Source organism: Rhea pennata, chromosome 33 (genome assembly GCF_028389875.1).
Source record: "Rhea pennata isolate bPtePen1 chromosome 33, bPtePen1.pri, whole genome shotgun sequence".
Lineage (NCBI taxonomy): Eukaryota > Metazoa > Chordata > Aves > Rheiformes > Rheidae > Rhea > Rhea pennata.
Genome location: NC_084695.1, coordinates 717,886 through 739,761, shown reverse-complemented (window position 1 = coordinate 739,761; position 21,876 = coordinate 717,886). Strand labels below are relative to the sequence as shown.

At 71.9% G+C, this 21,876-nt stretch overlaps 2 protein-coding genes across 2 annotated transcripts; both read left to right on the top strand.

The window, feature by feature from the left end:
• The first annotated feature begins 214 nt into the window (after window positions 1–214).
• Window positions 215–1,410, top strand: C33H19orf53 (chromosome 33 C19orf53 homolog). The gene is made up of 3 exons (XM_062598476.1): window positions 215–366; window positions 941–996; window positions 1,101–1,410. Exons 1-3 carry the CDS (start codon window positions 267–269, stop codon window positions 1,242–1,244), a joined length of 300 nt encoding a protein of 99 aa, XP_062454460.1. The 5' UTR covers window positions 215–266; the 3' UTR covers window positions 1,245–1,410.
• Window positions 1,411–8,639: 7,229 nt separating this feature from the next.
• On the top strand, window positions 8,640–9,665 carry LOC134152748 (uncharacterized). Its single transcript, XM_062598344.1, has one exon. It carries the CDS (start codon window positions 8,640–8,642, stop codon window positions 9,663–9,665), a length of 1,026 nt encoding a protein of 341 aa, XP_062454328.1.
• Window positions 9,666–21,876: the final 12,211 nt, after the last annotated feature.

Genomic DNA, 21,876 nt, shown 5'->3' with positions numbered 1-21,876 from the left:
GAGCCGCATTTAATGGGGAGCGTTGATGGAGTTCGGGGAGCCATAACCGGCTCGCCGCTCCGCTTCCGCCTCGCTGCATCCCGGCGTACTTTGCGCCCGCCGCAGAGCTTTGCGCCCACCACCCCGCTTCCGCCTCGCTGCATCCCGGCGTACTTTGCGCCCGCCGCAGACCTTTGCGCCCACCACCCCGCTTCCGCCTCGCTGCATCCCGGCGTGCAGTTCGCGGAGGAGGCGGAAGCGGGCAGAACCCGGAAGCGCGGCGCGACATGGCTCAGGGCAGGCTCAAGGCGGCGGCAAAGCGGCCGGGAAAGGCGAAAGCGGCGGCGGCCTCGGCCTCGGCGGCGGCCCGGGGGCCGCGGAAGGGAGGTGAGGGGTGGACAGCCCCTTGGGGGGGGGATCCCTGTGGGGGGCGCTTGGGGGAGGTCCCTTCGAGCATCCCTCCCCTGGCGTCGGGGGGCTCCTTGGGGGGAGAAGGGCGGGGAAAGGGAGGTCGCTTGGGGGGTAGCGGAGGTGGGAAGAGCCCTTGGGGAGGGGGTCGCCGGGGGGGGCACTGGAAAGGAGAGGGGGTCGCCGGGAGGGGCCGGGGGAGCCCTTGGGGAGGGGGATCTCTGGGGGGCGTCTCCTGGGAAGGGGGCAGGGGCAAGGGGGGGCCTTGAAGAGAGGGGTCTCCGGGGGGTCCCCTGGGAAGGGGGCAGGGGCACGGGGGGGCCTTGGAGAGAGGGGGGGATCTTCAGGGGGGTCCCCTGGGAAGGGGGCAGGGGCCCAGGGAGTCCCAGGGCCCCCCTGGCTCGCTGTTTCCCAGCCCGCCGCCTGCCCCCCCCTCCCCCATGCTGGGGGCTCAGCGCTGGCCCCCGGGGGAGGGTCCTGGTGTCCCCATGGGGCCAGTGGTGGTGTGTGTGGGGGTACCCAACCCCCCAGCCCAGCACTGCCCCCTCCCCAGGCCGCACCATCGCCCCCAAGAAAGTCCGCGTGATCCAGCAGCAGAAGCTGAAGAAGGTGAGGAGGGGGCTGCCCACGGACTGGGGGGAGGGCAGGCGGGCGCTGGGCAGAGCGGGGGGGGGTCTCAGGCCGCCCCCCCCCCCCAACGGTGCCGTTCCCAGAGCCTGGAGGTGGGCATCCGGATGAAGATCGAGCACGAGGTGGTGATGAGGGCCAGCGGCAGCCTGCCCAAGAAGCTGGCGCTGGTGAAGGCGCCGCCGCCCGCTGCTGCCAAGAAGGGCAAAGCCAAGAAGGCTCAGCCCTGAGCCAGGCTTCCCGAGCCTCGGGACCCCCCCCCCAGCCCTCCGGAGCCCCCGGGGCCCCCCAGCTGCTGGGGACGGCCGGTGGAGCCGGTGGCGCTGGACCTGGCACGAGCGTGCCCGTGCTCAGCCTTTTCTGCGACTTTTTTAATAAAAGGGAGTGAAGGCGGGAGCTGCTGCTTTGCCCCTCGCCCGCCGGGTGACTGGGCTGCGCGAGGCTGATGGTGCCGGGGGGGGGGTTTGGGGGGGGGCGGGTAGGGGCCTCCCCAAGGAGCTGGGGCTGTCGGGGGCCCGGAGGGAGGTTTGGCCGCGTTGGGATGTCCAAAGTTGTTCCTGAGTCCGGTGTGGCCGGAGCTGGGCCCTGTTTGCGGGTCCGGCTCCATCTGCACCACCGCTGGGGCGGGAGGGGGGAACTGGGGGAGGCTGAGGTTGGCCAGATTTGGAGAGGCCCCCCCCCCCCTGCTGACATCGGGACAGGGAGGCTGGGAGCAGTATAGTGGGGGGGGGGGGGGTTCGTCCCTGGAAAGGGGGTAGCATGGGGGGTCCTAGGGCTGGGATCAAGGTATGGGGTCTTATGGCTAGGAACAGGGCAATGTGGAGGGGGGGTCCCAGGCTGGAATTGGGGCATTCGGGGGGGGGGGGTGTCGTGGGATCGGGGCCATGCGGGGGCGGGGGGGTCGCAGGATTGAGGCCAGGGCCTCTGGGGCTGGGATTGGGGGGGCCAAGAGGGGTCCTCGGGGCCGTGGGGGGGTCCTAGGGCTGGGAACAGGGCAATGTGTGTGTGGGGGGGGTCCCAGGGCTGGAACTGGGGCGTTCTGAGGGGGGTGTCCTGGGATCGGGGCCGTGCAGGGGGGTCGCAGGATTGAGGCCAGGGCCTCTGGGGCTGGGATTGGGGGGGCCAGAGGGGTCCTTGGGGCCGTGGGGGGGTCCTAGGGCTGGGAACAGGGCAATGTGTGTGTGTGGGGGGTCCCAGGGCTGGAATTGGGGCGTTCTGAGGGGGGTGTCCTGGGATCGGGGCCGTGCAGGGGGGGTCGCAGGATTGAGGCCAGGGCCTCTGGGGCCGGGATTGGGGGGGCCAGAGGGGTCCTCGGGGCCAGGATTGGGGCCGTGGGGGGGTCCTAGGGCTGGGCTGGGCTGGGGGAGGCAACAGGATCTTCGAGGTGGGCACAGCGAGGGGCCCTGGAGCCGCGGGGGGGGATCGGGGGCTCCCCGCGGCGCGGTGGGTGGTCCCGCCCCCCCCGTTACGTCATAGCCGCCGCCGGCGGAAAGTTCTGAATGGAGCGGGCGAGGCCACGCCCCCGCGGCGGGCGCCTCCTCGCTGATTGGCCAGTCCCTGCCCCGATTGACAAACGCTCCCTCCCCGCGTGGGCGGCTCGGGGCGCCGTGCTGACTGACAGAGGCGAGGCCCAATGAGAAGCCGAGGCGGCTGCCTTTCCCCTCCCCGCGGCCAATCGGCGGCGGAGGGCGAGGCACCGCCCGCGCTTCTTAAAGGCGCCGCGCCCAAGGGCCACGTGGGCAAGTCCCGCCCGGCCTGGGTGAGGCCGCCGCGTCGGCCCCGCCCTGCCAGAGTGGGCGGGGCCACTGGTTAAGCCCCGCCCTCCCAGGGGTCCCTCCCCCCATCTCCCCCCCCCCGCCGCCCCCCTCGCTGTGACATCAGGGAAATTCCCTGAAATTTCCTGAGTTTTATAGACTCGTTTCTCGGCTTTATTTTGGGAAAGAAGTTTAATGGAGGAGGCGCCTCGGCTGCTGGCGGGGGCTGGGCGGGTGCCCGGACGCCTGGGTCCTCTGCCGAGCACTGTGGGGCCTAGCTGGGGGGGGGGGGGGGGGGGGGGAATGGCGGCCCGGACGCCTGGGCCCCCGCCGGGAGCCAGGGTGACTCAGCCCGGGCGCGACCGGCTCCCCGCGATGCCCCGCGCCGCCCCAACGTGCCGGGCGCCGCCGCGGCTTGCCGGCCCCGGGGCGCAGGGCCGGGCCGCCGGCACCTCTCCCACAGCTCCCGCTTCCCAGAAGCCCCGGGACGGGATGGGACAGGCACCCTCGGAAAGGAGGGGGGGCCCTCCGCCCCCCACCCCCACCCACCTCCCCCCCCCCCCCGGCGCGCGAAGGAGGAACCGATTCCATCGCCGGGCCCGGCTCCTGCCGCGGGGCCCAGGCGTCCGGGCTCCGGCGGGAGCCGGGCGCGGGGCCAGACTCCTGTTCCTGCTGAACTGAGCCAGTTTAAGCAAAGCAACTGCGTATCAGCTCAGTAGGCACGGGAGGCAGCGCCCAGAGCGGGCCCCGGCGTCCGGCCGCCGCCGCCGCCGCGCCGCCGCCAGGGCGCCGGGCGGCGGAACTTAGCCACTGTGAACAGGAGGCGGCGGCAGACGCTGTTCACAGGTGGGCTAAGCCCTGCGCCCCGGGGCCGGGCACCGCGCCCCCCTCCCCCGTGCAGCCCCCCCCCCCCCGGCTCCGGGCACGGCCAGAGCCTGCATCCCCCCATCCGTCCCCGGCTCCGGGCACGGCCGCTGCCCGCGGCCCCCCCCATCCACCCCGCCCTGCACGGCCGGTGCCCCCCTGGCCGTGCCACACCCCCCCCCCCCAGTGCCGGCCGCTGCCTGGGTCCCTCCGGCGCTCCCCGGCGTCCTCGGCGTCGTGCGAGCTGGCGCCCGTTGGAAATCCCTGGCAATGTGATTTTGGGCAGCAGAGCAAAAAAATCGCATCGCCAGGAACCCCGGCGGGCGGCAGCAGTGGCGGCGGCGGGTGCCCATGTCCAGGCGGGTGCCGGAGCCCCTCGAAGCCACCGCCCGTCCGCGGGGCGGCCCGGACGCCTGGGCCCCCAGGATGCCTGGGCCCCTGGCTCTCCCGGCGACGGGGTCCCCCGGTGCCACCTGGGGAAAGGAAGGTGCCGTGAGCGGGGTCGTGCCGGCTCCGGCTCCAGCACGGCGCCCCCCGGCCCTGCCCTGCCCTCCCCACCCTCCCTCCCTCCCTCCCTCCCCGGCCGTCTCGGCTCCGCGCCGGCCCTAAAAATAGCGGCGGAGCGCGCCGAGATTGGGGCCGGAAGCGGCGGCGCGGCAGGGTGGGGTCCGGCGCTGGCACCCGCCGGCAGCTCCCTGCGCCCGGCCCCGAGCCCGCCGGCGGGCGGGAACTGAGGCGTGGGGCTGCCGGGGCCGGGGAGCCACGGCTCGGACGCCTGGGCCCAGCGCCGGTTCCTCCGTTGGGGGGGAGGGGGTTGGCCCCGCTTCCAGGCACGGAGTCAGGCCAGGACACGGCACGGCTGCTGCCCGCTCCGGCGGCTCCTTGCACGGTGCCAGCGGCGCCGGTAAAAATAACCCGGCCCGGCCACGTGCGAAGGGGAGGGCAGGTCCGGCCGGACGCCTGGGCCCCCCGTGCGCGTGGTGCGGCGCGGCGCCCGCCCGCGGCGAGGGAGGGCCGGGCGCGGGCGAGCGCGCGGCCGGGCTGAGTCACGGCGCACGACGGCGCTGGCACGTGCCACGGCCGGGCGGTGCCACGCGGAGGGGACACGTGAGGGGACATGGAGCGCACGGCGGGGGCCGGGGGGAGCGCGCGGGGCCGGGGCGGGCGTGCAAGTCCCGAAGGGCGTGCAAGGTGGGATGGATGCGCAAGCCCTGATGGGCGTGCAAGCCCCAACGGGCGTGCAAGCTGGGCCAGCCACCCAAGGCGGGATGTCTGTGCAAGCCCGAACAGCTGTGCAAGCCCCGACGGGCGTGCAAGCCCCGACGGGCGTGCAAGCCGGGCCAGCCACCCAAGGCGGGATGTCTGTGCAAGCCCGAACAGCTGTGCAAGCCCCGACGGGCGTGCAAGCCCCAACGGGCGTGCAAGCTGGGCCAGCCACCCAAGGCGGGATGTCTGCGCAAGCCCTGACGGGCGTGCAAGGCCCGACGGGCGTGCAAGCCGGGCCAGCCACCCAAGGCGGGATGTCTGCACAAGCCCTGACGGGCGTGCAAGGCCCGACGGGCGTGCAAGCGGAGCAGCACCAGGGCCTCGCGGGCGGCACCCGCCGCTCGGCAGGACCCCGCCGCGGCTGCTGGGGCGGAGGTGCCGGCGACGCGGAGCCGACGCTTGGCCCCGGCGGGACCCGGCTCCGTTCTTCCCGTCCGCCGGGAGGAAAGGGCCGAGCGGGAAGCCGTTTCCGCGCGAAACGTGCCGCGGCTTCCCCGGGAGCGGGGCCGGGAGCCCCGGCTTCTCTCCCCAAGCTCCCGGGAGGAGAGCCGTAGGGAGCCGTAGGGACAGCGACGGCACCGCCTGCCCTCGCCGCTGCCGCCGCCGGCTCCGGCTCGCCGGGCAGGCGGGGACCCAGGCGTCCGGGGAGTTCCTGGAAGAACCGCGTCACGGGGCCGCGTGCGGCCTGGCGTCGCCGTGCCGGATCGCCGCCGGCGCCCGCCCCGGCCTGACATCACCGTCGCTCCGGCAACGGGCTCACTTCAAAGGGAAACGGGTGGAAAGGGCCCAAAACCCAGGGATAAACAGCGGGCGGCGGCGCCGCCGCAAACGGCACCGCTGGCCGCCCGCGCGCCGGCCCGCCCGGACGCCTGGGCCCCTGGTGAGGTCCCGCACGGGCCGGGATGCAGATGGAGCCGGACGGAGCCCGGCCGCGGCGGCCTCGTGCCGGGGACCCTGCCGAGAGGCAGCGCTGGCCGGGCAGGGCAGAGAGCGAGCGCCGGTGGCGATGGGAAGCGGTGCCCGAGCGGGAGCACGGCGCTGGTGCCGGGCTGGCACCACGAGCACAACCCCGTACGAGACGGCAGGGAATCCACCGTGCCGCTGCCCCACGGCGCGGCCTCTCCCCATGGGCAGCACAACCCCGTACGAGACGGCAGGGAATCCACTGTGCCGCTGCCCCACGGCGCGGCCTCTCCCCGTCGGCAGCACAACCCCGTACGAGATGGCAGGGAATCCACCGTGCCGCTGCCCCATGGTGCAGTCTGCTCTGCCGGGAGCACAGCCCCATACGAGAGGGCAGAGAATCCACAGTGCCGCTGCCCCATGGCGCGGCCTCTCCCTGCCGGGAGCACAGCCCCATAGAATACAGCAGGGAATCCACCGTGCCACTGCCCCACGGCACGGCCTCTCCCCATGGGCAGCACAACCCCGTACGAGACGGCAGGGAATCCACCGTGCCGCTGCCCCACGGCGCGGCCTCTCCCCATCGGCAGCACAACCCTGTACGAGATGGCAGGGAATCCACCGTGCCGCTGCCCCATGGTGCAGTCTGCTCTGCCGGGAGCACAGCCCCATACGAGAGGGCAGAGAATCCACAGTGCCGCTGCCCCATGGCGCGGCCTCTCCCTGCCGGGAGCACAGCCCCATAGAATACAGCAGGGAATCCACCGTGCCGCTGCCCCACGGCACGGCCTCTCCCTGCCAGGAGCACAACCCCATATGAGACACTGGAGAATCCACCGTGCCGCTGCCCCATGGCGCGGCCTCTCCCCATGGGCAGCACAACCCCATATGAGACAACAGGGAATCCACCGTGCCGCTGCCCCACGGCGCAGCCTCTCCCCATGGGCAGCACAACCCCATATGAGACAGCAGGGAATCCACCGTGCCACTGCCCCACGGCGCAGCCTCTCCTCATGGGCAGCACAACCCCATATGAGACAGCAGGGAATCCACCGTGCCGCTGCCCCACGGCGCGGCCTCTCCCCATGGGCAGCACAACCCCATATGAGACAGCAGGGAATCCACTGTGCCGCTGCCCCACGGCGCGGCCTCTCCCCATGGGCAGCACAACCCCATATGAGACAGTAGGGAATCCACCGTGCCGCTGCCCCACGGCGCGGCCTCTCCCCATGGGCAGCACAACCCCATATGAGACAACAGGGAATCCACCACGGTGCCGCCCCACGGCGCGGCCTCTCCCCATGGGCAGCACAACCCCATATGAGACAACAGGGAATCCACCGTGCCGCTGCCCCACGGCGCGGCCTCTCCCCATGGGCAGCACAACCCCATATGAGACAACAGGGAATCCACCACGGTGCCGCCCCACGGCGCGGCCTCTCCCCATGGGCAGCACAACCCCATATGAGACACTGGAGAATCCACTGTGCCGCTGCCCCACGGCGCGGCCTCTCCCCATGGGCAGCACAACCCCATATGAGACAGCAGGGAATCCACTGTGCCGCTGCCCCACGGCGCGGCCTCTCCCCATGGGCAGCACAACCCCATATGAGACACCAGAGAGTCGCTGTCGCGGCTCGTGTTTGCCGGCCGCCCTGGCGCGCCGCGAGCGCCCACGTGTGACCGCGGCGGGGGGTCGCGGGGCTAGCTCCTCCACGCGAAGCGTCACCGGGCCCCCTCCGCGCGGGGCCTCGCGGCTCCCCACGCACGAAGTTCCCTCCCCTTCCCGCGCGGGGCCTCGCGGCTCCCCACGCACGAGGTTCCCCCCCTCGGGCCCCCTCGCGCGCGGGGCCTCGCGGCTCCCCACGGCGCGGGGTTCCCCTCCCCCCCGCGCTGAGCCCGGGCCAGCCCGGGACAGCGGTGGGCGGCGGCCGGGCCGAGGCGGGGCGAGGCGGCGCCGCGGGGGGAAAGGATGAATCACGCGCGGCGGCGGCGGCGGCGCGGCGCGGCCCTCTCCTCCCCCCACCCCCCCCCGCGCCCGGCGCGGCCCCCCACGCTGCGCGGCGCGGACACGCGTGGGCTCCCCCCCCACCTCCCCGCTCCCCGCGCGGCGGCCCCGTCCCGCCGCCTCCCGCCCCGCTCCCGCGGCGGCGGCGCTGCCCGGCCGCTGCTCACCGGCGGCGGCGGCGGCGCTCCCGGCGGCGCTCCCGGCGGCGGCGGCGCGGGCGGGGGGCGGGCGGGGGGCGGGCGGCACCGGGGGCCCCGCGCGGCCGCGGCTCCGCCGCTCGCTGAGTTTTTACTCCACGACGGGAATCGCTTTTTAAAAGCTTCGCTCCGCCCCGGGAGCGCCGCGGCGGGGGAGGCGCCAGGCCCGCGCCGCCCCGCACCCCTTCGGGGCCGCCGGGCAGCGCCCGCCGCGGCCGCCGAGCCCCCGCGCCCGCCGGGTGGGAGCCTCCCCGCGTGGGACCCCCACGGCCCCGGCGTGGGAACCCCCCCCCCCGGCGTGGGAATCCCTCCGGCGTGGAACCCCCCCGGCGTGGGAACCCCTCTGGCGTGGGACCCTCCACAGCGTGGGAACCCCTCCAGTGTGGGACCCCCCAGCGTGGGACCCCCCAGCGTGGGACCCCCCACGGCCCCGGCGTGGGAACCCCCCCCGGCGTGGAACCCCCCCGGCGTGGGAACCCCTCTGGCGTGGGACCCTCCACAGCGTGGGACCCCCCCCAGCGTGGGACCCCCCACGGCCCCGGCGTGGGATCCCCCCCCGGCGTGGGATCCCCCCGGCATGGGAGCCCCCCAGCGTGGGACCCCCCCTGATCCTGGCATGGGAGCCCTGTTCCCATGGCACGGGAATCCCGACTGCAATCCCGATCCAGAGCACGGGAATCCCGACCCCGGGGGGGGGGGGGCAATGTCCCATCCCAGCGGCATGGGAATCCTGACCCCGAGTGTGGGAATCCCGACCCCGAGCACGGGAATCCTGACCCCAAATGTGGGAATCCTGAGTCTAAGCATGGGAATCTTGACCCTGAGCATGGGAGTCCCGACCCTGAGCACAGGGATCCTGACCCTGAGCACAGGAATCCTGACCCCGAGCATGGGAATCCCGACCCCAAGTGTGGGAATCCTGACCCCAAATGTGGGAATCCTGAGTCTAAGCATGGGAATCCTGACCCTGAGCATGGGAGTCCCGACCCTGAGCACAGGGATCCTGACCCTGAGCACAGGAATCCTGACCCCGAGCATGGGAATCCCGACCCCAAGTGTGGGAATCCTGACCCCAAATGTGGGAATCCTGAGTCTAAGCATGGGAATCTTGACCCTGAGCATGGGAGTCCCGACCCTGAGCACAGGGATCCTGACCCTGAGCACAGGAATCCTGACCCCGAGTGTGGGAATCCCAACCCCGAGCGCGGGAATCCTGACCCCAAATGTGGGAATCCTGAGTCTAAGCATGGGAATCTTGACCCTGAGCATGGGAGTCCCGACCCCGAGCACAGGGATCCTGACCCTGAGCACAGGAATCCTGATCCCGAGCATGGGAATCCCGACCCCGAGCGCGGGAATCCTGACCCCAAATGTGGGAATCCTGAGTCTAAGCATGGGAATCCTGACCCTGAGCATGGGAGTCCCGACCCTGAGCACAGGGATCCTGACCCTGAGCACAGGAATCCTGACCCCGAGCATGGGAATCCCGACCCCAGGAGGTGCCAGCGCCCCGGCCCCGCGCGGGGACGGCCGGAGCGTCGCGGCGACGGTGACCTGCGTGCGGCGGACCGGGAGCCTGGGACGGGGGCGACGGCAGGGCCCCGCGTCCCGGGCACGGAGCGATGCCGGGGATGGAGGCGATGCCGGGGACGGGGATGAGGCCAGGGACGGGGGTGACAGCAGGGCCCCGCGCCCCGGGGACGGAGGCGATGCCGGAGCCGGCTGAAATGCCGGAGCCGGCTGAAATGCCGAGGCCGGAGGCGATGCCGGGGCCGGAGGCGCCGGCGAGGCCCGCGCTGGGGAAGCCTCGGGATGCCGGGATGCGGGGGGTAGGGCAGGCTCCGGGGGCGGCCGGCATCTCCATGGCGATGCCGCGCACACAGACATTAAACACGGCTCGGCGTCGGAAGCGGGAAAACCGCAGCGCGTCACTGCGGCTGCCGCGGGGCGGCGGGGCCTCGCGCGGCGCCTCCGGCCGCTCCCGGCCCCGCTTCGGCCCCCTTGCCCGGCCCCGGGGCTCCGCCGGCTCCCCCGGGATCGGACCCCGGACACCCCCCGCCCCGGGGCGGCCCCGGACGCCGGCGGCGCGCGGAGGGGCCGGGGCGGCGGCGGCGGGCCGGGAGCGGCGGCGTGCCGGGGGTTAAGGCGGCGTTCCCGGCGCGGGATGCGCCCGGCCGCGCTGCCGTCACCGCGTCGCCCTGGAGATGCTTGGAAGTTCCGAAATACAATTAGGACTGGGAGGTTTTGGGTTTCCTCCGCGCGCCGGGCGGGATAAACAATAGGCGGGCGGCAAGGCGGCGCCCGCGCCGGGATCCCCGCTGCTCCGGGATCCCGCTGGCCCGGGATCCCCACTGCCCCGGGATCCCGACACACTGGGATCCCCGCTGCCCCGGGATCCCCGCTTCTCCGGGATCCTGGCACCCCAGGATCCCAACACACTGGGATCCCTGCTGCTCTGGGATCCCCACTGCTCCGGGACCCCTGCTGCTCTGAGATCCTTGCTGCTCCGGAATCCCAATGCTCCGGGATCCCCGCTGCTCTGGGATCCCCACAGCTCCAGGAACCCAACACTCTGGGATCCCAACACTCTGGGATCCCCACTGCTCCGGGATCCCGACACTCTGGGATCCCGACAATCCATGATCCTCCACAGCTCCAGGATCCCCGCTGCTCCGGGATCCCAATGCTCTAGGATCCCCACTGCTCTGGGATCCTGAAGTTCTGGGATTTGGAGCTCTTGTGGCTCCAGATCCCCCACGGCTCCGGGGTCCCCACGGCTCCGGGGTCCCCACGTGACCCACTGGCAAAGCCCCCGGGCCGAGTGTCCCCACTGAGCCTGGGCCTGTGTCACCATGTCCCCACGGATCCCTGCGTCACTCCACTCCTTGCCTGCGACGCACACCCACTGCGACGCACACGTGCTGCGATGCACACGTGCTGGAATGCACACGCGCTGCGATACACACGCACTGTGATGCACACGCGCCATGATGCACACGCACTGCGATGCACACGCACTGCGATGCACACACACTGACACGCACATGCACTGCAATGCATAAGCACCATGATGCACACACGCTGCAATGCACATGCACCATGATGCACACGCGCTGGGACGCACACGCGCCGCCCGGAGCCACGCACGCTGCCCGGCGCGCAGGGTGCAGCGCGCACGCCTGCCCGCACTCGCCGCCTCCTCCCTCGCCCGCCGCCGCCGCCGTGGGCCCCATCCTGCCCGGGCCGGCACGGAAACATCCTTTGCCGGCGGTGCCGGTGCTGGCGGCGGCGGCGGCGGGACGGGCGCCCGCTCCCGGCCCGGCCGGGCCGCATTCCTGCCGCCTGCGTCAGCCAGGCACGTGCTCCCGGGCGCCGCCGGCTCCGGCCGTGCCGTGCCCCCCGCTGCCCCCCCAGCGCCCCCGGCGCCCTTGGTGCCCCCCGGTGCCCCCTGGCACCCCCGGTGCCCCCCCTGGTGCCCCCCGGTGCCCCCTGGCACCCCCGGTGCCCCCCCGGTGCTCCCCGGGGACCCCGATGCCCCAGTGCCCCTCAGTGTCCCCAGTACCCCCCCGGTGCTCCCCGGGGACCCTGGTGCCCCCCGGTGTCCCCGGTGTCCCCAGTGCCCCCTGGTGTCCCCGATGCCCCGGTGCCCCCCAGTGTCCCCAGTGTCCCCAGTGCCCTGGTGCCCCCCAATGCCCCACAGTGCCCCCCGGTGCCCCCCAGTGCCCCCGGTGCCCCCGGTGCCTCCGGTGCCCCCCCGGTGTCCCCGATGCCCCAGTGCCCCCCGGTGCCCCCCAGTGCCCCCCGGTGCCCCCCGGTGTCCCCGGCGCCCCCGGGCCCCGGTGCCCGGCGCTCTCCTTGGCCGGCCCCGCGGCGCCGGCCGGGCGAGGCGGGCGGCCCCGGCGCCCCCGGCCCCGCCGTTGGCATAGAAAAATCCAAATATTTGGGGCGGGCGGCGGGAGCGGGGGAAGGCGGCGCTTTCCGCCCGGGAAGCCGCCGCCGCTGCTGCCGCCGGCGCGGGGGCGGCCCTGGCCCCACGGCCCCGGCCCCACGGCCCCGGCCCTGCGCCCATCGCTGCCCCACAGCCCCACGGCCCTGGCCCCACACCCATCACTGCCCCACGGCCCCGGCCCCACGGCCCCAGCCCTGCACCCATCGCTGCCCTATGGCCCCACGGCGCCATGGCCCCACGGCCCTGGCCCCACGCCCATCGCTGCCCCACAGCCCCACAGCCCCGGCTCTGTGCCCATCGCTGCCCCACAGCCCCACGGCCCCCCAGTCCCCCAGCCCCACAGCTCCATGGCCCCGCAGCCCCCGCCCCACGCCCATCGCTGCCCCACAGCCCCACGGCTCCTGGCCCCACAGTCCCCCACACCACAGCCCCACGGCCCCATGCCACATTCCTATGTCCCGTGTCCCATGTCCATGTCCCACATCCCGTCTCCCATGTCCCCTGTCCCCTGCCCGTGTCTCATGTCCCCATGTCCATGCCCCACGGCCCATGTCACACGGCCCCTGTCCCATCTCCCATGTCCCCATCCCATGTCCCCATGTCGCCATGTCCATGCCACATGGCCCCTGTCCCATCTCCCATGTCCCCATCCCGTGTCCCCATGTCCCACATCCCATTCCCATCCCCAGTGTCCCATGTCCATGTCCCATTCCCAATGGCCCATGTCCCCATCTCCCATGTCCATGTCCCCATGGCCATGCCCCATGTCCCATGCCCCATGTCCTATGTCCCATGTACTCGTGTCCCGTGTCCACATCCCATGTCCCCATGTCCTGTGTCCTGTGTCCCATCTCCCATCTCCCATGTCCCACATCCCATTCCCATTCGCGATGTCTCATGTCCATGTTTACATCTGTGTCCAGTGTCCCATGTCCCCCTGTCCCATGCCCATGCCGGTGCCCCATTCCCATTCCCGTGCCCCATTCCCGTGCCCGTGCCCGTGCCCCATTCCCATTCCCGTGCCCGTGCCCCACTCCCATTCCCGTGCCCATGCCGGTACCCCATTCCCGTGCCCCATTCCCATTCCCATGCCGGTGCCCCGTTCCCGTGCCCGTGTCCCACTCCCATTCCCATGCCCGTGCCCCATTCCCATTCCCGTGCCCGTGCCATGCCGCACGCCCGTTCCCGGGCTCCAGGCCCACGCGGGGGCCCCAGGCCCGGGCGCTGCGCCGGAGCGGGGGGCCCTGCGCCGCCGGGGGCTCCTCGCGGCGGCCGGAGAGCCCAGAGCCGGGTGCCGCCGGCGCCAGCCCCGCGGGGACGCCCCGGCCGGTGCCACCTCCCGGCACCAGGGCACCCATGCAGCCGCGTGCCCATACACCGGGCACCCGTGTGCAGGTGTGCACCCGTGTATCCACGCACAAGCACACCCGTGCACAAGTGCACCCATGCACCCATACACACGGATGCCCCTGCACACGGATACCCCTCCACACAGACACCCATACACACGGACACCCATGCACATGGACACCCGTGCACAAGCACACCCATGCACCCATGCACATGGACACCCGTGCTTCCATGCACACGGACACCCCTGCACACAGACACCTGTGCACAAGGACACCCATGCACCCATGCACACGGACACCCCTGCGCACGGACACCCATGCACACGGACACCCATGCACAAGTACACCCGTGCACAAGTACACCCATGCGCACGGACACCCGGGCACCCCTGCACACGGACACTTGTGCACAAGTGCCCCCACGCACAAGTACACCCTGCAGGGCTGCACGGCTGCGGGGCTGCAGGGTTGGAGGGATGCAGTGATGCACGGACACCGGGATGCACAGATGCGGAGATTCAGGGACGCAGGGTGCACAGATGCAGGGAAGGGCTTTCCCGTGGCTCCGGCCGTGCCGCGCCAAGCCGAGCCGAGCCGCGCCGCGCCGCCCTCCCTCCTCCTCCGCTTCCTTCCTTCCTGCCAGCCGCGTTCCCGGGACAACGCCTGCAGCCCCGGCCCTGCCGCTGGGCGGTTGCCGAAACGGGAACACGGGAACGGCTCCCGGGAGGACCCCAGCGCTGGGAAAGCCGCTGGCGGGAGCGGGGCCAGCCTGGCTCCTCCTGCCCTGGCTGGGCCGTGCCGTGCCGTGCTGGGGGATGCCGTGCCATGCTGAGCCACGCCATGGGGTGCTGCGCCGTGCCGTGGGGCACAGGGCCATGCTGGGCCATGCAGTGTCGTGGGGTGCAGGGCTGTGCCATGCCATGCCGTGCCGTGCTGGGGGATGCCGTGCCATGCTGAGCCATGCCATGGGGTGCTGCGCCGTGCCGTGGGGCACAGGGCCATGCAGGGCCATGCAGTGTCGTGGGGTGCAGGGCTGTGCCATGCCATGCCGTGCCGTGCCGGGGGATGCCGTGCCATGCTGAGCCACGCCATGGGGTGCTGCACCGTGCCAGGGGGCGCAGGGCCATGCAGTGCCATGCAGTGTCGTGGGGTGCAGGGCTGTGCCATGCCATGCCGTGCCATGCCGGGGGATGCTGTGCCATGCTGAGCCACGCCATGGGGTGCTGCACCGTGCCAGGGGGCGCAGGGCCATGCAGTGCCATGCAGTGCCGTGGGGTGCAGGGCTGTGCCATGCCATGCCATGCCGTGCCGTGCCGGGGGATGCCGTGCCATGCTGAGCCACGCCATGGAGTGCTGCACCGTGCCAGGGGGCGCAGGGCCATGCAGTGCCATGCTGTGCCGTGGGGTGCAGGGCTGTGCCATGCCATGCCGTGCCGTGCCGGGGGATGCCGTGCCATGCTGAGCCATGCCATGGGGTGCTGCACCGTGCCGGGGGGCGCAGGGCCATGCAGTGCCATGCTGTGCCATGGGGTGCAGGGCTGTACCGTGCCGTGCCATGCCGTGCCACAGGGTACATGGGGCCAGGGAAATACAGCCTGGAGACTGCCAGGGAGCACCGAGGCCGGCATGGGAGCACCCGGGAGCACCCGGAGCAGCGCAGGGTGCAGGGCCACGGACCACGGCAGTGACCAGTGCAGGGGGCAGGACGCGGGGAGCAGGATGCAGCGCCAAGGGAAAAGGGTGGAAGGACGCAGGGAGCAGGACACAGGGAGCAGGGTGGAAGGAGCAGGGAGCAGGATGCAGGGAGCAAGATGCAGGGTGGAAGACGCAGGGAGCAGGATGCCGGGAGCAGGGTGCAAGATGCAGGGTGCAAGATGCTGGTAGCAGGGTGCTGGGAGCAGGGTGCTGGGAGGAAGATGCAGGGTGCAAGATGCCGGGAGCAGGGTGCTGGGAGCAGGGAGGAAGATGCAGGGAGCAGGGAGCAAGATGGCAGGAGCAGGGTGCTGGGAGCAGGGTGCTGGGAGCAGGGAGGAAGATGCCGGGAGCAGGGAGCAAGATGCCAGGAGCAGGGTGCTGGGAGCAGGGTGCCGGGAGCAGGCCGCGGGCGGCGGGCACAGGCGGCGGCGGGCACAGGCGGCGGCGGGCACAGGCGGCGGCGGGCGCGTTGCTGGGCGACGCGGTGTTTGTTGGCGCGGCCGGCGCGCGGCTGAGTCACGGCGCCGTGACTCAGCCGGCCCAGAAGCATCGAGGCTGGCGGGGGCCCAGCGCCCGCCCCGCTGCCGGCACCCTGCCGCGGCCCCGGCCCCGCGCCGCAGCCGCCGCCGCGGGGCCCCCGCGCGCCTCCAGCGTGCGCGGCTCCGCCGGGGCACCCGTGGGTCCTCCTGGGCGCCCGTGGGTCCTCCTGGGCGCCCGTGGGTCCCTGGTGCGTGCATGGGTCCTCCCGTGCGTGCATGGATCATCTGGGGCACCCGTGGGTCTCCTGGGCACCCGTGGGTCCTCCTGGGCGTGCATGGCTCCTCTTGGGCACCCATGGGTCCTCCTGGGCATGCATGGGTCCCTTGTGCATGCGTGGGTTCTCCTTGGCACCCATGGGTCCTCCTGGGTGCCTATGAGTCCTCTTGGACTGGCATGGGTTCTCTTGGGCACCCGTGGTGCCCTGGGCACCCGTGGGTCCTCCTGGGCATATATGGGTCCTCTTGGGCACACGTGGGTCCCCTCTGCACCTATGGGTCCTCCTGTGCATGTGTGGGTCCTCCTGCGCACCCATGGGGCCTCCTGGGCATCCATGGGCCCCCTGGGCACCCATGGGTCCCTTGTGCATGCGTGGGTCCTCCTGGGCACCCGTGGGTCCCCTGGGCACCCATAGGTCCTCCTGAGCATGCATGGGTGACCCTATGTACCTATGGGTCCTCCTGGACACCCACGGCCCCACCCTGCACCCATGGGACCCTCTGTGCCCCCCCCCAGGTTCCTCTGTGCACCCACAGGCCCCATCTGTGCACTCCTGGGCCCCTCCTGTGCCCATGGGTCCCCCTGTGCCCCCAGGTGCCCCCAGGTCCCTCCGTGCCCCCAGGGTCCCTCCGTGTCTCCAGGTCCCTCCATGTCCTCGGGTCCCCCTGGATCCCCCCACGCCCCCAGGTCTCCCTGTGCCCCCAGGCCCCCCCCCTCCAGGCCCCCCCCATGTCCCCCCCCCCGCCCCCAGGTCCCTCCCCTCGGTGGCAGCGGCAGGGGGAGGGGGACGGGGATGGGGGGGGTGGCTGAGACCGGCCCCGCTCGTGTCGCCCCAGGCGGCGGCGGTGAGTCAGGGCCCAGCAACGCGCCGTGAGTCACCGCCTGGGTGGGACCCGGCTCCCACGCGCCGCCGCCGCCGCCCCACCGCACCGCGCCGTGGGGGCCGCGGGGGCCACGGGGGCCGTGGGGGCCGTGGGGGCCCCGGCCTCGCGCCCACGCCCACCGGCGACTTTGCACCCACGGTGGCCACTGGCTTTGCACCGACGGTGGCTCACGGGTTTGCACCGCCGGTGGCCAGGGGCTCTGCACCGCCGGTGGCCGGTGCCTTTGCACCAACGGTGGCCAGTTCCTTTGCACCAACGGTGGCCAGGGGCTCTGCACCGCCGGTGGCCGGTGCCTTTGCACCAACGGTGGCCAGTTCCTTTGCACCGACGGTGGCCAGGGGCTCTGCACCGCCGGTGGCCGGTGCCTTTGCACCAACGGTGGCCAGTTCCTTTGCACCAACGGTGGCCAGGGGCTCTGCACCGCCGGTGGCCGGTGCCTTTGCACCAACGGTGGCCAGGGGCTCTGCACCGCCGGTGACCAGTGCCTTTGCACCAACGGTGGCCAGTTCCTTTGCACTGACGGTGGCCAGGGGCTCTGCACCGCCGGTGGCCGGTGCCTTTGCACCAACGGTGGCCAGGGGCTCTGCACCGCCGGTGGCCGGTGCCTTTGCACCAACGGTGGCCAGTTCCTTTGCACCGACAGTGGCCAGGGGCTCTGCACCGCCGGTGGCCGGTGCCTTTGCACCAACGGTGGCCAGTGCCTTTGCACCGACAGTGGCCAGGGGCTCTGCACCGCCGGTGGCCGGTGCCTTTCCGCCGCCGGTGGCCCACGTGTTTGCCCCGGCAGCGGCCAGCAGCTTCGCGGGGCCATGGCCCTTCCGGGGCGGCCGTGGCCGCGGCCCTCCGGCCGAGGAAAGCCAGGAGCGCCGGCACCGGCGGGGCCCTGACTCATGGGAGCCGCCCGCCGCCGCTGAGGCCTGGCGCGCTCGGCTCGCCCGGGGGGGGGGGCGAGAGGGGGCCGCCCCGGAGCTGCCCCACGGCGCCCTGAATGTGCCCTACGGCACCCCAGCTCTGCCCCACGGTGCCCTGGATCGGCCCCAGGGCGCCCGAACGTGCCCCACGGTGCCCCGGATCTGCCCCACGGCACCCTGCGTGTGCCCCGTGGCACCCTGGATCTGTCCCACGGCGTCCGAACGTGCCCCACGGTGCCCCGGATCTGCCCCACAGCACCCTGCGTGTGCCCCGTGGCACCCTGGATCTGTCCCACGGCGTCCGAACGTGCCCCATGGCGCCCCAGATCTGCCCCACAGTGCACCGGACCTGCCCCACGGTGTCCTGGAGTTGCCCCACGGCACCCGAATGTGCCCCAAAATGCCCCAAATCTGCCCCACGGCACTCTGAATGCACCCCGTGGTGCCCCAAATGCACCCCATAGTGTTCGCAATCTGCCCCACAGCGCTCTGGATCTGCCCCACAGTGCCCTGAATGTGCCCCATGGTGCCTCAAATCTGCTCCACAGCACCCTGAATGTGCCCCACAATGCCCCAAATCTGCCCCACGGCGCCCTGGATCTGCCCCACGGCACCCTGGATATGCCCCACAGCACCCTGGAGCTGCCCCACGGCACTGTGAATGCACCCCATAGTGAACGAAATGGACCCCACAGTGCCCCAGACGCACCCCACGGCCCCCCAGACGCACCCCACGGCGCCCCAGATGCACCCCACGGCGCCCCGAACGCGCCCCACGGCGCCCCAAGACCCGGGGCCTTGTCCAGCTCTGCGCCTCGGGACCCCCAGCCCCCCCCGAGGGGAATCGAGACCCCCCCGGAACCGCCTCCCCCCCCCCCCGGGAACCGCCCCCCCCCCGGAACCGCCTCCCCCCCCCGGGAACCGCCCCCCATTCCCGGCCCCGGCGCGGGGGGCGGCGGCGCCGAAGGGGTTAAAAGTCGGCAACGAAACGGCTACAAAGTATCAGCCCGCAGCCAATGAGCGGCGCGCTGGGCGGTGCGAGCGGCCAATAAGCGGCGCGCTGGGCGACGCCGGCAGCCAATGAGCGGCGCGCTGGGCCGCGCCGGCAGCCAATCGCGCGGCGCCTCCTGTCCTTAGATGACCCCCCCCCCCGCCCGCTACTCCCCCCCCCCCGCCCGGTGCGCGCCGGAACCGGGACCGGAACCGGAACCGGAACCGGAGCTAACACCGGAACCGGAACCGGGCCGGGCCGGGCCGGGCCGGGCCGGGCCAGCGGCGCTCTCTAGAGCCGGGGCGCGGCGGGACCCCCCGGCCTGCAGGAGCCCGGCTGTAAGTACCGCCCCCCCCCCCGCCCCGTTTGGGGGGATTTCCCCGGTTTTGGGGGTTTTCCCCCGTTTCGGGGTGCCGCCCTCCTCCGTTTCCCTCCGGCCTCGGCCCGCCTGGGACGGAGGCGGCGGGGAGCGACCCGAGTCGCGGCCCATTTTGGGGGGGGCGCGGTGACAGTGCACCCCATGGCGAGGCCTGAGACCCCTCCCCTCGAACCCCCCCAGTGTAAGGCCAGGGACCCCCCCAGGTCCCCCCCATAGGGGTGTGGGACCCCCCCGACCCCCCCCCCCCGAGTGAGGCCAGGGATGCCTCTGGCCAGGGGGTGTGAGGCCAGGGACCCCCCCAACTTCCCCCCCACCATGGGGGCCCAGGACCCCCCCTCTCCTCGAGCCCCCTCCCCCCAGTGTGGGGCCCGTGAGTCCCCCCCCCATGGGGGCCCTTGATCCCCCCTGACACCTCCCCCCCAGTGTAAGGCCAGGGACCCCCTCCTTCACCATCCCCCCATGGGGGCCAGGGACCCCCCCCTCGACACCCCCTCCGGTGTGAGGCCAGGGACCACCCTGACCCCCTCCCCCATGGGGGTCTGGGACCCCCTCCTTCACCCCCCTGGTGTGGGGCTTGGGGCAACCCTGACACCTCCCCCACAGGGGTCAGGGACCCCCCCCCCCCCAACACCCCACTGGTGTGGGGCTCAGGACCCCCCCCACCTCCCCAGTGCAGGTTCCCGCGGCGTCACCCGGTCACCGGATCGGGCTGTCGCGCTCCGAACAGCTCCGGTTCCCGGTGCCGGGGTTCCCACGGCGTCACCCGGTCACCGGATCGGGCTGTCGCGCTCCGAACAGCTCCGGTTCCCGGTGCCGGGGTTCCCGCGGCGTCACCCGGTCACCGGATCGGGCTGTCGCGCTCCGAACAGCTCCGGTTCCCGGTGCCGGGGTTCCCACGGCGTCACCCGGTCACCGGATCGGGCTGTCGCGCTCCGAACAGCTCCGGTTCCCGGTGCCGGGGTTCCCGCGGCGTCACCCGGTCACCGGATCGGGCTGTCGCGCTCCGAACAGCTCCGGTTCCCGGTGCCGGGGTTCCCACGGCGTCACCCGGTCACCGGATCGGGCTGTCGTGCTCCGAATGACTCCTGATCCCCGTATTAACGCCCCGGATCGAACGCTCCCGGGGAACTTTGGGAACGGTTTGGCGCTCTCGGAGCCCGCGTTCGCCCTCCGGCCGGAGCGTCGCAGCAAGCGCCCAAAGCCTCCGATCGACAACCAAATTCCCACGTTCCCGGAGAACAGTTCAGCAGGGAGGCGCTTTCCCCGCTGGCTCCGAATCCCACTGGCAATTTGTTGCTGTTTCTCCCCTATTTTGGGGCTTCCTGGTGGACTGGCCGCTTTGGGGATCGGGGCGCTGCGCTAGGCACCAGCATGGCTCCACTTCCTATGGCCTCCCGCTTTTCCAGCCGTTTTCCAGCCTTTCCCCCGCCCCAGGATGCTCAGCACGTGGTGGAATGCTGCCAGGAGCCAAAATCCACGGAAAACGCCAGGGAAACAGGCTGTGAGCGTTGAGCAATTGGCTGTTTCGGCCCTTATCTTCCCTCCTTTCCAACAGCGTCTGGGAAAACCCGGGAAAACGGCGCTGCCCGAGCCCATCCCACCCCACGGCAAAGCTCCACGGGGCGGAAAACCCATGTTTTGGGGGAAACGGCAGCAGCCCCCCGGACCGGTTTTGGGGACTTCTGGGGCCTTTCGAATCCCTCCCTCGAGCAGGCTTTATTTGGAGCAGAGGCGCTGCCAGAGCGAGCGGGAATCGGGATCTGGAGCGCCGCCCTGTAATTACGGCGCCTTTGAGCTTTATTTATAGCTCAGGAGGCTTACCCGCCCCCAGAAACTCGCTATAAAAAGGAAAAAAGAAGGAAAAAAACGATCTTTTTTTATGGAGGCCCACGTAAGCGCTTTTAAAGAGGCGGATGCTGCCTCCGCCGGCCAATCCGGCCGCATCAGGGTGTCTTTTCCCAAGCGTTCCTGAAAACGCCGCCGCTGCTCAGCAGCAGGAGTGAAAGCGCAGGGATTTGGGGCGTTTCGGGCTAGAAACCTCGCCGTCCACGTGGTGAGCCGGCAGCGTCGTCTCGCCCGGCCACAGTGCGACGCCGAGCTGGGAAGCTTCTTCTGCCTTGGGTGTCAAGGCCAAAAATTCCCGATTCTTCTTTTTTTCTTAAAAAAAAAAAAAATCAACCGCCAGGTTTTATTTTGGGGGGAAGAAGAGGGGGGGGATCACATCTAAATGGATGCAAACCATCAGGTCGATTGCTCCCGCTGTCTAACTGCGCCGCCTCCGGATTAACGCCCGCTCCGCTGGGATTCCCGGCGGCTGCGCTGGGTCCCCGCCGGCGTGTCGCTCCCTCCCCGGGCACGCGCCGCCTCGCTCCTCTGTTTGCCTCCCCCCTTTCCCTCCTTTTTGCTCCCCCCTTCCCGGAGGCACGGAAAGCAGCCGGCCGTCGCCCCCGCTCTGCTCTCCGGGCTGGGAGGAGCCGTGGCTGCGGGTTTGGGTCAGCTCCGTTTAAAATCCGCTCTTTTCCCGAGCGCTGACGCTCCGTGCGCTGCCTTTTCTCCTCTTTTAGTACTTTTCTTCCCCCTTTTTTTCGGTGGCTTGCGGACGGCAGGGCGGAATGGTGGCGGCACTGTTGTCCCCTCCCCGGCTCTGGCGCTGAGCGTGAGCAGCTGGCGCTCCGGGAAGCGCCGGCGCAGTGATCCCAGCGGATGATCCCACGTTCACTGGCTTGGGAAAAGCGGGCTTCACCGGCCCAGGGGAGGGAAGAGGCGAAGATGCCCGTGCGCTGCCGACCCGGCGCCCGTTCTGCGGGACGGAGATGCAGCTTTTTCTCCGCTTCTGTAGCCGGGAAGGCTCTGGAGAGGGAACGGCACGCACCCGCCTCGGCTCTCCCGGCCCTTCCCGGCGCCTCCCTCAGTTTTTCAGGGAAAGCAGGTGATGCTTCTGGTGCTTCGGCCA